General features: G+C 37.4%; 1 protein-coding gene across 5 annotated transcripts in view; it reads left to right on the top strand.

The window, feature by feature from the left end:
• Positions 1-15,427, top strand: part of LOC109439469 (membrane cofactor protein) — a 36,969-nt gene extending 21,542 nt beyond the window's left edge. The window contains exons 8-11 of one of the 5 annotated variants that reach the window (XR_012492975.1): positions 1,535-1,601; positions 4,548-4,598; positions 5,103-5,138; positions 5,649-7,644. Coding sequence is in view for 4 of the 5 variants with exons in the window: in XM_019719784.2 (XP_019575343.2) it covers positions 4,548-4,598; positions 5,103-5,138; positions 5,649-5,709; positions 14,159-14,249 (239 nt within the window). In the remaining variant the exon portion in view is untranslated. Of the gene's footprint in view, positions 1-1,534; positions 1,602-4,547; positions 4,599-5,102; positions 5,139-5,648; positions 7,645-14,158 lie in introns of those variants that run through there. The other 4 variants (XM_019719784.2, XM_074322464.1, XM_074322463.1 and 1 more) reach the window with 4 other exon arrangements.
• The last annotated feature ends 437 nt before the right edge of the window (positions 15,428-15,864 follow it).

Raw genomic sequence — 15,864 nt, 5'->3', positions numbered from 1 at the left:
AAAAAATTAGTTCTCCTTTTCTTTGTCTAGTCCATTTTCTGAGTTAATCACTGTTAATAGTTTAGGTGTCTTTTTACTATTTCTGTACGTAAATATCTTTATATTTATAGTTATACATATTTTAGCATTTTTTCCTTTTTTCTTAACCAGAAATGGGATTGTGCTGTTCACATTTTTCTAAAACTCTCACATTTTACACTTACTGTCTTAGATTGGGGTTATATTAAGATTTATTCCCATCCTTTATAATGATAGCTTTAACATATACCATATTTTATTTAACTTTTTTCCTATCATTGGTCATTTATATGCAGAAGTCATTTATATACCATTTAGATGGTAGGGTGTGTTGATCTTGTCCCTAATGGCTATGAGTGTTGTGTCTTTCTTATAAAAGCTTTAAGTTTCACTGTGCTCAAATTATGTAAACATTTAAACCATGTATTCTGATTGCATTCAAATTGTTGGTACATCTGAAATTCACCATATTATATAGAATGAGATTGGGTCCCATCCAGTGGCTAAGTAGCACCATTTGTGGAATAAGTTGTTTTCTCTCCAATTGTTTTATCATGCATTAAATTCATAGGCTTCATTTTTGTTCCCTAGATTCTGTCTGTTCTTGTGCCAGCATCAAATCGTTTTCTTAAATGTAGTGCTGTAATATATTTTAATATCTTGCAGAATACTTCCTGTTCAGAAGTGTGCAGGCTACTCTCACGTTAATTTTTCCGGATCAACTTTTATTAAATTTTTTTTTATCAATTGTACATTCTAAATGTACAGTTCAGTGTCATTAAGTACATTCACGTTGTTGTGCAACCATCTCTACTATCTATCTTCAAAACTTTCCATCTTCCCAAACTGAAACTTTTTACCCATTAAACAGTCATTGCCCATGCATTCCCCTCTTCTCTACTCCAGTAACCCTATTCTATATCTATGAATTTGACAATCCTAGGTACTTCATATAAGTGGAATTTTACATTTGTACTTTTTTGTCTGGCTTATTTCACATAGCATAACGTTTTCAGGGTTCATCCATCTTAGAGTAGCATGTATCTGAACTTTTCTTTTTATGGCTGAAAATATTCCATTGTTTATATATACCACATTTGTTTATCTATTCATCTGTTGGTAGACGCTTGGCTTGATTTCACCTTTGGCTATTCTGAGTATGCTTCTCTGAATATTGTCATTCAAGTATCTGTTTGAGTCCCTGTTTTCAATTTTGGGGGTATATACTTAGGAGTAGAATTGCTGGGATTTATGGTATTTCTGTATCTAACTTTTTGAGAAACAATCATACTGTCACAGATGCACCATTTTACATTTTCACCAGTGATGCACAAAGGTTCTAATTTCTCTACCTCTTTGTCAACACATACTATTTTCTGTTTTTCGTTAATAACAATCCTATACCTGGTAGGTAAAATATGTGAAGTAGTATCTCACTGTGGTTTTTATTTGCATTTCCTCCTTGATTAGTGATGTGTAGAGCATCTTTTCATGTGCTTATTTGCTGTTTGTACAGGTCTGACAACTAAGTTCACGAACTTACCACCGTGCACTTACATTGGCAGCACTGTACAAACAGCTCGGTAAGGTTTCATAACCTTGGTATATCAGCGTCTCACAGCTGTGTTCATGTTGGTATGTGGCGGTGTCCTGCTGAGTGGTGTTCATTATGTTGGTGAGTGTTTTTTGTGTGCCATTGAGAGAATGTCTGAGTTTGAAGTAGAGCAACAAACAAACATTATATTTCTTGTTAAACTTGGCAAGAGTGAAACCGAAATTAGGGACATGGGAGTCCAAGTTTATGGGGATAATGCCATGAAGAAAACAGCAAATGGATTAAACATTTTTCTGAGGGGAAAGAACATGTCACTGATGAACAGAGGTCAGGGCGGCCAGTAACGAGCAGAACTGATGAAAACATTGCAAAAATCGTCAAATTCTGCAACAAAATTTTTGGCTGAGTGTGAGAAGCATATCAGACCAAGTAAACATTGATAGAGAAACAGTTAGGAAAATCTTAACTGAAAATCTTGGCATAAGAAAGGTGTATGCAAAAATGGTCCCAAAGGAACTCACCAATGAACAAAACGCAACGGACAGTCGAAGTTTGCCAAGACCTTTTGGAAAGGCAAGACAATGTTTTGGGCCGTGTTATCACTGGTGATGAAACACAGGTGTACCAATATGACGAAAGAAAGTATCAAAGTGCACAACGGAAGTCAGTCAATTCTCCATGACCAAAAAATTTTTGTCAGTCCAAATCAAGAACCAAAACGATGCTGCTAAGCTTTTTTGAAATCAGAGGGATTATTCATTATGAATTTGTACCAACTGGACAAACAATTAACCAAGTTTACTATTTGGAAGTGCTGAAAAGGCTGTGTGAAAAAGTTAGACGAAAACAACCTGAACTTTTCACCAACAATTCGTGGCTCTTGCATCACTACAGTGCACTAGCTCACATGGCACTGTCTGTGAGGGAGTTTTTAGCCAATAAACAACTGTATTGGAACACCCTCCCTACTCACCTGACCTAGCCCCCAATAACTTCTTTCTTTTCCCGAAGATAAAGGAAATATTGAAATTTTGGTGACATTCAGGACATCAAGGGTAATATGACGACAGCTCTGATGGCCATTTCAGAAAAAGAGTTCCAAAATTGCTTTGAAGGGTGAACTAGGCACTGGCATCAGTGCATAGCTTCCCAAGGGAGTACTTCTAAAGTGACCATAGTCAGCAAATCAGCAATGAGGTATGTAGCACTTTTTCTAGGGTGAGTTTGCGAATGTAATTGTCAGACCTCGTAATATCTTCTTTGGAGAAATATTATCAAGTCCTTTGCCCATTTTTTAATTGGGTTGGTATTTTTCTTACTGATATTTAGGAGTTCATTATATATTTTAGATATTTGATCATTATCAAATTTTTTTGCAGATGTTTCCTTTCATTCTGTGAGTTGTCTTTTCACTCTATTGATAGTGTTCTTTGATGCACAAAAGATGTCCAGTTTCTTTATTTTTTTCTTCTGTTGCCTATGCTTTTGGTGTCACATTCAAGAAAGCATTGCCAGATCAAACAGCATGAAGATTGTCCTCCATGTTTTCTTCTACTAGTTTAATAGTTTTAGCTTTTATATTTAGTGTTGATCCATTTTGAACTAATTTTTGTATGTGATATAAGATAAGGGTTGAACTTCATTCTTTTGCTTGTAGATATCCAATTTCCCAAGAAACTTTTGTTAAAAATCTGCCCTTTCCCTACTAAATGTTCTTAGAAGCTCACTGTAGACAATCACTTGACTATATATGTGAGACCCTCTATTCAATTACATTGGTCTGTATGTCTTTATGTCAGTGTTATTTCGTTTTGATTGTTGTAGCTTTGTAGTAAGTTTTGAAATCAAGAAGTATGAGTCCTCTCAACTTGTCTCTTCTCTTTCAAGATTGCCTTGACTATACTGAGTGCCTTAAGATTCAATATGAATTTTAGGATGGGCTTATTTATTTCTTTCTACAGAAAGCATCCTCAGGATTTTGATAGGGTTTACACTTCATCTATACGTTTTTTGGTTTTTTTGTAGTATTTATGTCTTAATATTAGGTTTTCCAGTCCATCAACACAAGGTATCTTTTTTTTTAAATTTTTGTCTCCATTAATTTCTTTCTGTACTATTTTGTTATTTTCAGTGTATGAGTCTTTTACCTCCTTGGTTATTCTAAAGTATTTTATTCTTTTTGATGTTATTATACGTGGAATTGTTTTCTTAATTTCCTTTTTGGAGTGCTTATTTTGATGTATAGAAATGCAACTGATTTTTGCATGTTGATTTTTATAGCATACAATTTTGCTGAATTCATTTATTAATTCTGTCAGGTTGGGGTGTTTGTGTATGTAAAATCTTTAGTGTTTTCTATGTAAAAGATCATGTCATGTATGAACAGATAATTTTATATTTTCCTTGCCAATTTTGATGGTTTCTATTTCTTATTTTACCTAATTACTCTGACCCAAACTTCCAGTATTATGTTGACTAGAAGTGGCATATGTGGGCATCCTCTCTTGTTGCTAATCTTAAGGGAAAATTATACCATTGACTATAATGTTAGCTATGGGTTTTTTAATAAATGACCTTTATTTTGTTAAAGAATCTTTCTAATTCAGATCAACTTCTAACCTACTTTCAAGCCCTCCACTTTTTAAAAAATTTTGGGTAGCATCACATTAAACCCAAGGCTAATTCTGAGAATACAGTAATGATAAATTTGCTTGTTGTACCACACAATACTGTCACAGGAAATGTCAATGGACAGGAAGAAAAATGTTGTTGACACTGAATATAAATTTCTAAGATTTTCTGATCCCATCATTAATGAGCAACACTAATATAATTAATAAGGGAACTGAAATTTTAAACACTTTTATACAAAGGCAAAAAATCAAAAACAATGAATTTATAGATCTTTAAGCTTTATTTAGTCTTTTTGTCTGTTTTAACTATTTCCTTTTTTTTCTTTTTTTCTTTTTTTTAGGATATCCCAATCCCAATGAATTACCATCAATTGAAGACTTTGAGGAATTAGGTATAATTTAGTTATTAATAAGCCTGCATTATAAGACCATAGAGTTCTACATGAAAATATCATGTTGATTTATTTGTAGTTAGGGAAGAAATAAGATGTCACCAATTATTATTAATAATTGATATTTACAGTTATTTTCATATTATAGATACCATGACAAATGTAAGTGGTAGTATGTGTAGACACATATAGGTAATTTTCTCTAATCTTATGAATTCTAATTGTGTTGTAATCTTTCCTAAATAACCTGGTATGGTAACTATAGCACAGAACAATGACAAGTGAGGTTCCTATTAAGAGTTTCACAGGTGGATCCTATATCTGGAATCTATTCGAAGTGTTCTGTGATCAAAATAATATAGATGCACTAGCAGTCATACTAAAACTAGATTGGTAAGTGTTTTTGCTGTAGTTTTTAGATTATCTGATCAAAATTAAAATGCAACTACTATCTAGGACCCATATATGCTCAATATCTTCAAAACTGTTTTCATTTTTCCTCAGATCCAGGAACCATTGCTTTGATTATTCTTACTATACGTAAGTATCCCAAGCTTGGATACCACTTAAATCAAAATATTACTGTGAAGAAGTATTATTTTTTAATGATTTTGCAGTTTCTATAGTTTTTATAGGTTGAAATTAAGTAAACCAGTCAATAAATACCTGACATTTTATATGATATACCACCTCATGTTGGTGATTATATATTATTTTATATTCTATATGTCCACTTATAACAAATTCTAATTAATACATGTTTTTTCAAGAAGATTAGTCATAAGAGTTTGTATTCCATATATGCTTTTGGTAATTTTCTAAATTAAGCAAGGACTCTGCTGTGACTTACTGTGTGGACTGTTTTAGTGATTCCAGGGAATTGCGTTTAGACAGTAAATAGTCCAGGTGGAATATAAATGTATATGTGCTTAAATAAAAGAATATTTCTGACCACAGAAATGTAACCAATATTAATTTCTTCTGCTAGATTTTGAATCTTGGAAATTATTTTTCAGAGATACGTGTCATTTATTCTCTGTTTTTTTGTAGTTGTTGGCATTGCAGTAATTTGCACCTGCGTGTACACATGTCTTCGCAGAGAGAAGAAAGGGTAAATTAAAGCGTGTTTCTTCTAATTTAATGGTCCTTCTCACTCTTGACATACTTTTGTGTCACTTTTGTTTGTACTCTGTTTTGCATGCCATCTATTTTTAAAATGTGCTGTGTTAGTGTGCCATCGGAATTACATTTCCTTACTAAAAATATCTTCAGCTGCTTTTAACATTATTGCAACAAGAGTAATCTGTGCAGACTTGCTTCAACTATTATATATATAACTGGAAGAAAATTTTTTGTGGGGTTTGATGTTTAAGTTCTGCAGCAAATCTTAGATCATTATGGGGCCTTCCCTACCGTAGGTATATTCTAGTTCCTAAATTGGGCTAGTGGCAGGGTTAAATTTAAATAGTTCACTGTGGGGACTTTGACAGTTGTATTCACTGTAATTTTTAGGATGAAAGCTTCCATTTGTCTGTATAAGTTAGGTAGTTAATAAGAAGCTCTGTAAGTATCTCATTCAAATACCCAATTTGATTTCTTTTCATTTAGACTTTTTATTTATGTACGTTAAACTGGGGAATCAGAAGCAACACTATTTGTTTTTCCTGTTAATGTTCTCGTAATTTACAGCAACTGATGGGTTAAATAAACTTAAAGTTAGTGAGAGGGATGAGATTTATAGGCACTGAATTAACTTTACCTGACTTTTTATCTATAAAAATTGAAAAAGGTGGGCTTAGAATAGAAAAAAAACAGAAAAACACAGATCTTCTAAGGAGAATAGCGTTTTTAAAAATCAAACTTAAATTTTAATGAAGTAATTTACAATTTATGAAAGACAATAAATCCTGGAGCGTAGACCAAAATTAGGTAATTTGGAATTTCTGATTTTTAGTGACATTTTTTCCTGCAGTTTTTGAAACGTCTTTGAAATCAAAAATACAATTTTAAGAATTTTGGTATTCGTGGTTTTATGATGTTAATTTAAAAGCTAAAATGAGAGCCAACAGGTTTTTATTTGGGACCAATGAATTGCAATTCTTGCAGCACAGATTCAGGCAGAAACCTGTATAGTGTCCTGATTACAGGGTGAAGCCAAAGGGGTTTTATGAGAACTAGAATGGAGTAATTACATGAGAAGAAGAAAGAATTTCTATTGGCATTGACAAGCAGAGTGACTCTTTAGCTGTGCATGATTGGTTACTGATTTTATCTTCTGATAGAAAGTCCACAATTCTTAGTCCTTGTGGTCAGGAGCTGCAGTCCTGCTGGCTTTGCAAACCTTTGTTTGTAAGGCAATGTTGCTTTGGCCCAGTCCAAAGGTTCTTTTGCCCAGTGCAAACATTCCAAAGATTCAAAGAGCAAGACATGCAAGGCAGTTCCTCTAGAATGGTGCTCTGGCTTCATTTTAAAATTGCTCCCCTATGTCAACTTTTACAGCAATATCTTCTTTTGTATTAATCACCTGGTTTGGGCTATGTAATAAAAGTACATTTTTCAATCATAAAGAGTTCAAACATTTTTTATATTATTGGCTATCTTTTTCAAATACCCGTTATGCTTTCATTTGAACCCTAAATCTTATATTTTTGGAACATATTCTATGCATATGTATATTTCAATCAGTTAGTATAATTTTAAATTACATATACACAAGAGTGTGAATAGGAAATACTATCAGTTGGATATTTTTACAAGTCCAAAAGGTTTGTGTCATGTGGACAAAAAGGGGGTCCTAGGAATGTAACCGCACAGGGTGATCAGGTCATAAATTCCTAATATACTCTTTTTCAGTAAAAGTTTTATTGCCTTAAGCAAGCCCTGTCCATTGTTTTTGTGCATCTAGGTTAACATACCTTTAAAATATGTGTAACCACCCTCAAGAGAACACAGAATCTTAACTATCCTGTAATCCAATACCTGCCTTGCTTTCTTCTACCTTCATATAATCTTTCTTACGTTCCCTCCTTAATTTCAAATGTGTAAAAGAGAAAGTTATCATTCTCCAAAGTTATCATTTGAGATCTTGCTTCCCAGCAATTGTCAGTTTTGGCTCAAATAAACTCATAACAGTTCTCTACAGGTTTGGATGTTTCTTAATATAGACAGAAATAACTTCTCAAGAAAGTAAAAGAAAATTGTTTTTCTGCTTCTCACTTTCCTTCTTTGTTTAAAATATCACTGCACCAAAATACTTAAAGGTTCCTTAATAAGTATAATAAAACTCTCTCTAGCTAACTCTTAATGGGTCTTGTAACCTGAGCATCCAGTTCAAGATGGTGACATAGGAGGATCCTTAACTCACCTCCTCTCACAACCAAATCTACAGCTACACATGGAAAAATTCCCTCAAAGAGATCCAAAAACTACTGACCAACTTCCACACAGCAGGTGGAGAGAAAAACACTCAAAATGGATAGGAGAGGCTGACACAATCTCTCCATACACCCCACCCATGGCATGGTGACCCACAGTCGGGGGGGGACTCATATCTCTGAGCTTCTCCCTGAGGGGTGAAGTGTTTGAACCCCACATCTAGCACCCCATCTTTTAAGTTCTGCACCTGAGAGATGGGCTACCAAAACATCCTGCTTTGAAAGTCAAAGGCTATAGAGAACTGAGATATAGTTCTTAAAGGGTTCAGCCAGTTAGCTGTGGCTAACCCCCCAGGGCGCAGTGCAGAAGTAGGTGACTGAAACACACAAGTCTTTCTGGAAAGAGATCTATTTTCTTATCTTAAAAGCTTCAGACTGACTTCCAGTCAAGATGGTGGAGTAGGTGAACTCTGTGCTCACCTCAGCCCACAACCACACCAAAATTACAACTAAATTATAGAACATCATCGAGAACCACCTGAAGACTAGCTGAACAGAATTCCTATAACTAAGAATATAAAAAAGAAGCCACCTCAAGACTGATAGGAGAGGGGGAAATATGGAATGGGCATGTCCCACACCCACAGTGTGGCAATTAAGAATTGGGAGGGATATCCCTGCTGTGGAGGTCTGCCCTGAGGATCAAGGAGTCCCAGCCCCACACTGGGTGTCCCAGTCTGGGGAACTAGTGCTGGAAAGTGGAGTCCCCATAACATCTAGCTTTAAAAACTCTGTCCCAGTAAGACGGAGGGCTGGAGGAGACGTAGGCACTTCTGGTCTGAAAGGGATCTAACACAGAGTCACTTGCTCACAAACTAACTGACTCAGGACCCCAGTGCAAGCGCAGCAGCTCAGAAAGTGCCAGGAAGAAATGGGAAGGAGCTAAATTGATAAGCTTCAGGTTGAGGGCTGTGGCGGCAGGGATCAGTAGCGCTCCCAGGAGACAGAAATCCTAACAGAAACCACTGTTCCTTTTCTGAACTCTCCTCCCACCCAGCTGGCCAATCGCTGGCAGACACCAAATGTGAGCTCTCCATTAACATGGGTAATACCGTTCAACGCCCCCTGGTGGTTCCTTCAGACCTTGCGTCATCCAACTCACACACCAGGCCCAAGCGTCTTCTAAGCAGTTGTTCCACACAAGTGGCCTATCGTGACTTACGGTGAGGACTTCCTAAAATTTCTAAAAGGTCCACAAACCCCATCCAAACAAGCAGCAATAGGCCTCAGTGTGCCTTGTTCCTCTTGTAAGGTGGCCCCAAGCACAGTACAAATGGTTACTGGTCTTAACTTCCATTGTAACTCCCTTCAGGTTGCCCCAAGTCTGGCATAAGTCGTGGCCATGCTTAGCTTGGAACATAGCTGCAATTAAGTAACCACAAGCCCAGCAAAAGTAGCAGCTGGCCTCAGCTCACATAGTGGTGCCCACCAAAGACTTGCAAGCCTGGCACAAGTGGCAGCAGGACACCGTTCCCAGCATACCCTCTTCCAAGCACCTCCAAGCCCAACACAAGTGGCAACCTATTGCAAATCACTTTGTAGCTCCTACCAGCTGGCTGTAAGCCCAGCACAAGCAGGGGATGATCTTGGCCTGCACCAGAGCCCCTCCCAAGAGGCTCCAGAACCAAAACACCAAATGGCTGCTTCAAACCACACCAGGGAACCATCAACCATTTTTACAAATGACACATCCAAAGGGCAGACTTAGCTGGCATCAGAGCTCCACTAAAGTAACCGCTGCTCCATAGTGGAGTCAGCCCCCACACGTCAGCTTGTCTACTGTAGCTCCGGCCAGCTCTCATAGCCTGAAGTCAGCCTGAGGATCAGCCCTTCTCATGGATGTGCCAACAACAATCAAGACCCAAATAAACAGGCACGTACAACTCACACAAAGGACACCCCTGGAGAACATGGCTCAGTTTACAAAGGAGACTGCGTCACTGGTCCCCTCACGACACCTATTACCTAAGACCAAGACCAGAGATGTATTAGATCTACCGTATTAGAAATAAACACAGGGAGTCAGCCAAAATAAGGAAACAAACAAGACAAAACTCCAGGAAAATAACTAAAGGAAATGGAGACAAGCAATCTAGCAGATACAGAATTAAAAACTGGTTAAAGGATGCTCAATGAACTTAGGGGAAGAATAGATGAACTCAGTGAGAAGTTCAACAGAGATATATAAAACATTAAAAATTGTGGTATAAAACAAAAAAGAACCAGTTAGAAATGAAGAATACAGTAGAGGGAATCAACATCAGATTAAATGAAGCAGAGGTTGAATGAAACAGGTGAATTTTACCAAACATTCAAAGAAGAATCAATACCCATACTTCTCAAACTATTCAAACAAATTAAAAAGGAGGGAAGGCAGCTAAGTTTATTTCACAAAGCCAGCATTACCCTGATACCAAAACCAAAGACATTACAAAAAGAAAAGAAAATTATAGGCCAATATCTCTGATGAACATAGATGCAAAAATCCTCAAAATATTAACAAACCAAATTCAACAATACATTAAAAGGATAATACACCATGATCAAGTGAGATTTATTCCTGTGATGGAAGTTTGGTTTAATATCTGCAAATTAATTAATGTGATACACCACATAAACAAAATGAAGGATGTGATCATATGATCTTGTCAATAAATGCAGAAAAAGCATTTAACAAAAACCAGCATCCATTTATAACAAAAACTTTCAGCAAAGTGGGGATAAAGGCAACATAACTGAACATAATAAAGGACATATACTCGTATGACAAACACACAACTAACATTATATTCAATGGTGAAAAGCTGAAAGCTTTTTCTTTAAGATCAGGAACAAGACAAGGATGTCTACTTTCACCACTTTTATTCAACATAGTATTGGAACTTCTAGCCATAGCAATCAGACAAGAAAAAGAAATTAAAGGCATCTATATTGCAAAGGAAGAAGTAAAACTATCATTGTTTACAGATGATATAATACTATATATAGAGAACCCTAAAGATTCCACCAAAATATTATTAAGACTAATAAATGCATTCAGTAAAGTAGAAGGATACAGGATACTAACTGAGCCAGTTATTCAGACATTAGTTGCATATTTATACACCAATAACGAACTATCGGAAAGAGAAATTAAGAAAAAAAATCCCATTTACAGTTGCATCAAAGAACAAAATACTGAGGAATAAATTTAACCAAGAAGGTAAAAGACTTGTACTCTGAAAACTATAAGACGTTGTAGAAAGAAACTGAAGGAGACAAAAATAAATGGGAGCATATAATGTGCTCATGGATAGGAACAATTAACATCATTAAAATGTCCATACTACCTGAAGCAATCTGCAGATTCAGTGCAATCCCTGTCAAAATACCAATGTCATTTTTCACAGGACTAGAACAAATAATCCTAAAATTTATATGGAACCAAAAAAGATCCCAAATATCCAAAGCAATATTTAGAAAGAACAAAGTTGGAGGTATCACGCTACCCAATATCAAACTATTATTACAAGGTCATAATAATCAAAGCAGCATGGCACTAGTATAGAAACAGACACATAAATCAATGGAACAGAATAAACAGTCCAGAAATAAACCCCATATGATCAACTAATGTATGACAATAGAGGCAAGAATATGTAATGGTGTAAAGACAGTCTCTTCAAAAAATTGTGTTTGGGAAAACTAGACAGATACATGCAAAAGAATGAAACTGAATCACTTTCTTACACCATATACAAGAATAAACTCAAAATAGATTAAAGACTTAAATTTAAGACCCCAAACCATAAAATTCTTAGAAGCAAACATAGGCAATTAACTCTTTGACATTGCTTTTAGTATTTTTTTTTTTTTTTTGGATATGTCTCTTCAGGCAAGGGAAGCAAAATAAAAAATAAATAAATAGGACTACATCAAACTAAACATTTTTGCACAGCAATAGAAACCATTAACAAAACCAAAAGACAGCCTACTGAATGGGAGAAGATATTTGGCAATGATACATCCTTAAGGGGTTAATATCCAAAATATATAAGGAACTCATACAACTTAATACCAAAACCCCCTAAACAATTCGATTAAAACAATGGGCAGAGTACCTGAAATGATATTCTTCAAAGAGGACATACAGATAGCCAATAGACATATGAAAAGATGCTCAACATCACTAATCATCAGAGAAATGCAAATTAAAACCACAATGAGATATCACCTTACACCTGTCAGAATGGCCATCAATAAATCAACCAAGTGTTGGCAAGGATGTGAAAAGGGAACTCATGTGCACTGTTGGTGGAATTGTAAATTGGTGCAGCCACTATGGAAAACAATTTAGACGTTGCTCAAAAATTAAAAATAGAGCTACTATATGACCCAGCAATTCCACTTCTGGGTATTTATCTGGAGAAATCCAAAGCACTAATTCGAAAAGATAAATGCACCCCTATGTTCATTGCAGCATTATTTACAATAGCCAAGATGTGGAAGCAACCTAAGTGTCCACTGATAGATGAATGGATAAAGAAGAGGTGGTACATGTATACAATTGAATATTACTGTGCCATAAAAAAAATGAAATTGTAACATTTGCGATAACATGCATGGAGGGTATTGTGCTAAGTGAAATAAGTCAGAGAAAGACAGATGCCATATGATTTTACTTATACTTCAAATCTAAAAAACGAAATAAATGAACAAATTCATAGATACAGAGAACAACATTATGGTCACCAGATGGGAGGGGTGTGGGGGAGATGGGCAAAAAAGGTAAAAGGGATTTTGCCAGTTATAAAAATAATCATGAGGATGTAAGGTACAGCATAGGGAATATGTCAATAATATTGTAATGTATAGTGTCACATAGGTACTAGACTTCTTGGGGTGATCACTTTGTCTAAAGTGATCAAAATATCTAATCACTATATTATACACCTAAAACTAACAATATTGTATGTCAACTGTAATTGAAAATTACATACAAAAAAAATCCATACTGTGCTTCACCCTCAGCCTGGGTCAAGGGGCAGCAGAGCCCTTCCCTGTGGTGCAGAATATCTGAAGCTTTTGTGCTCTTCACGTGTCACCATGGGCCCACGCTCCCTGGATGGAACAGGCATGGAACAGTGAGGGCTTTAATGTTGGCGGCACTCATTCTTGCTTTAGTCATTGTCAGGAATCCTGGAAACACAAAGTGAAATTTCTGGAAGGGAATTTAGGGCTCATTTAGTCCAATGTGTTCACTTTACAGGTAAAGAAGATAAAGTCCAGGAAAGAGAAGAGGTTGCTCAGCACAGGGACACATATGAGCAGTTAGACTAGAACTTGACTGTCTTGACTTCTAGTCCTCTGATCTTTATAAAATGGGGAGGGCTGTCACCTAATATGTTTAGGAGAGCGCAGAGTCATTATTTTTCATATGCAATCATTTCCTGTGGGCTTCCATCAGGTCTGTCTATCTGCATGTCCATCAGTCTAGCAAAGACACAGAAATATGCCGTAAACAGCCAGATACATCAGGGGAAGGGCCAGCACAAGTGCTGAGAACTGCAAGAGGCCCGACTCAAGTTTTCACCTGAGAAATGGACACCCTTAGCCCACGTCCACAATTCCAAGCTGGCTCTGCACACAAGCTGAGTCTCCACTTTCTTATAAGTAGCTGCAGACATAAATGAACCTGGCCACTAATTCATCCCTTTGAAGCCACTGCACTGCTTCACAGATGTAGGAGCCATACTTCTCGGGAAGGAAGAGGGGAGAAAGGGAGGAAATAAAGAAGGTAAAGGAAGGAGGAAATGGCAGAAGTAGAGGAGGATATAAATCAACTCTGCTCTACCCAGAATAAAGGGATCCAATCCAGCCCACGAGACGATTCCTCAGCACTAACCCTGGGGCCTCTCTTACATTTCAAGTCCTGGAATAAGAAGTTTTGCTTTCTCACTTCTCCACCCAAAATGAAACTCAAACCTTTCACTTCCTCATCTTTTCACTTCCAGCTCAGATCTTAGAAGCAGCATCTTCCACACTGGCCTTTGTGGCATGTCTGGCCCACTCCCCTGCAGCCTTGAATGTCACAAGAAGTTCTGAAATTTGCTCAGCTACAAATATATTTTATCACTTCCTTTGCAGCTCCCATGCATTCTTGGATTTCCAAAGCCACTCAAGCATCAACCGGAAGCTGTTTGGAGGCCCAGGCAGCTGTTGTGAGGTAGTGTTATAGCTCCCAAGGCTTGGCTGAGGGGAACCTGGCAGTGAGTGATCAGTCTGTTATCAGAAATCTCACCTGTTAGGTACATGTCACACCAGCCATCCCTGATTTCAGAGTCAGGTTGTCATTCCAGGCGCAAAGACATTATTTAAGATGAGCTGTAAGTTTATGTATAAATTTGTCTCTGTGCTTGTTATTTTTAGCTTCTGAGTCCCTCGTCCTCAGCTGTCAACTTCTACCCAGCTTGGTGCTGTCAGCCCTCACCTGAGATGCCATCCAACATGGCTTTTTAAACTTGACGATTCTCCATGCCCTGATATTGCAGGTTCTCAGGCCTATGCTCTCTCTGCCTCGCTGGGTCTCCCTCTAACTTCTTATTTCACCAAATCACAGCTTCTCCTTTGTTTATGTCTCACTTCTTCCCAGACCCCATTTCATCCCATTCAATGTATCAATCATTTATTGAGCATCCACTGAGGTCACACACTGGGGTAGCACTTCAGGGTTTGCAAAGAAACGTAAAACATAGTCTCTATCCTCAGAGAACTTCAATCTAGGAGGAATAAGACAAGCACAGAGATAACTAGGATGCAAGAAAGAATGCCTTCTAAAGTGGGATGAAGTAAGATGGGAGGGAGAATCACACTGGCTTGAGGGGAAGTGGGTGACATTGAGGTGGGTCTCATGGTGTGTAGGATTTAACAGATGGCATTGGTAAGAAGGCATCTGTCGTAGCAGGAAGTACACAAACGAAGGCAGTAAGGTAGGAGGGGCATATATGCTCCATCAAGTAATGTTCTATAGGCTGCAAGTGACAGAAAAACCAATGGAAAGCTGTTTAATAAGAAGGACACTTATAATCTCACATATCAAGTCAGTGGTCACAAGGTTGGTATGTTTAGTAACTCAATAATATCAGGATTCTGTCAGCTTCTCTGCAGTTTTCTTGGCCTCCCTTGTCATATCTGAAAGGCAGCTTCAGAAGCTCTAAGCGCCGTCTTCACACAGAGTTCAAAGACAAAACAGGGGCATGTCTCTGATTCTTTCTACAAGTGAGGACTATGTCCCCAGGAGCCCCAGCACGTTTCCCGTCATTGGCGAGGACAGCATCGCGTGTCCATGCCGTGACTGATTGCTGGCGATGGGAACTGGAATTGACAAACAAATCAGCATTCAGTTCCAGGACCTGGGGAAGAGCTCACGAAGCATTGGGCTGCCAGGTCTAAAATAAAGTGGGCATTTGAAGTAATGGAGAATAGGGAGGTTCTGCCCTTATACTTTGGCTTTCTCCCTCTTTGTAAGCCTTTGTACAGACAATTCTGTCTACCTTGGCTGCCATATTGACACTCTGACCTTCCCACTAGGAGCTCCCAAAGTGTTTTCCATTCGCCTAACCACACTGAATTACAGCTGTTATTTTATTGTTTGCCAGCTCCACTCGATTCTGAGCATGTTAAGAGCTGGGACCATTTTTTAAACTGCTTTTATGCCTAGCACAGTGCTGGCCTACATTAGGTGTTCAGTATGTCTGTTCAAGTGAATAAATGGTGAATAAATGAGTGTGTGACTGGGGGAAATGAGGGTAGGTGATGCAGATGGAGGGAGGCACCATTTGAGGCCGGTCGTG

The sequence above is a fragment of the Rhinolophus sinicus genome, linkage group LG17 (assembly GCF_036562045.2).
Source record: "Rhinolophus sinicus isolate RSC01 linkage group LG17, ASM3656204v1, whole genome shotgun sequence".
NCBI lineage: Eukaryota > Metazoa > Chordata > Mammalia > Chiroptera > Rhinolophidae > Rhinolophus > Rhinolophus sinicus.
The sequence above is the reverse complement of the archived record's forward strand: the minus strand, read 5'-3'. Positions and strand labels throughout refer to the sequence as shown.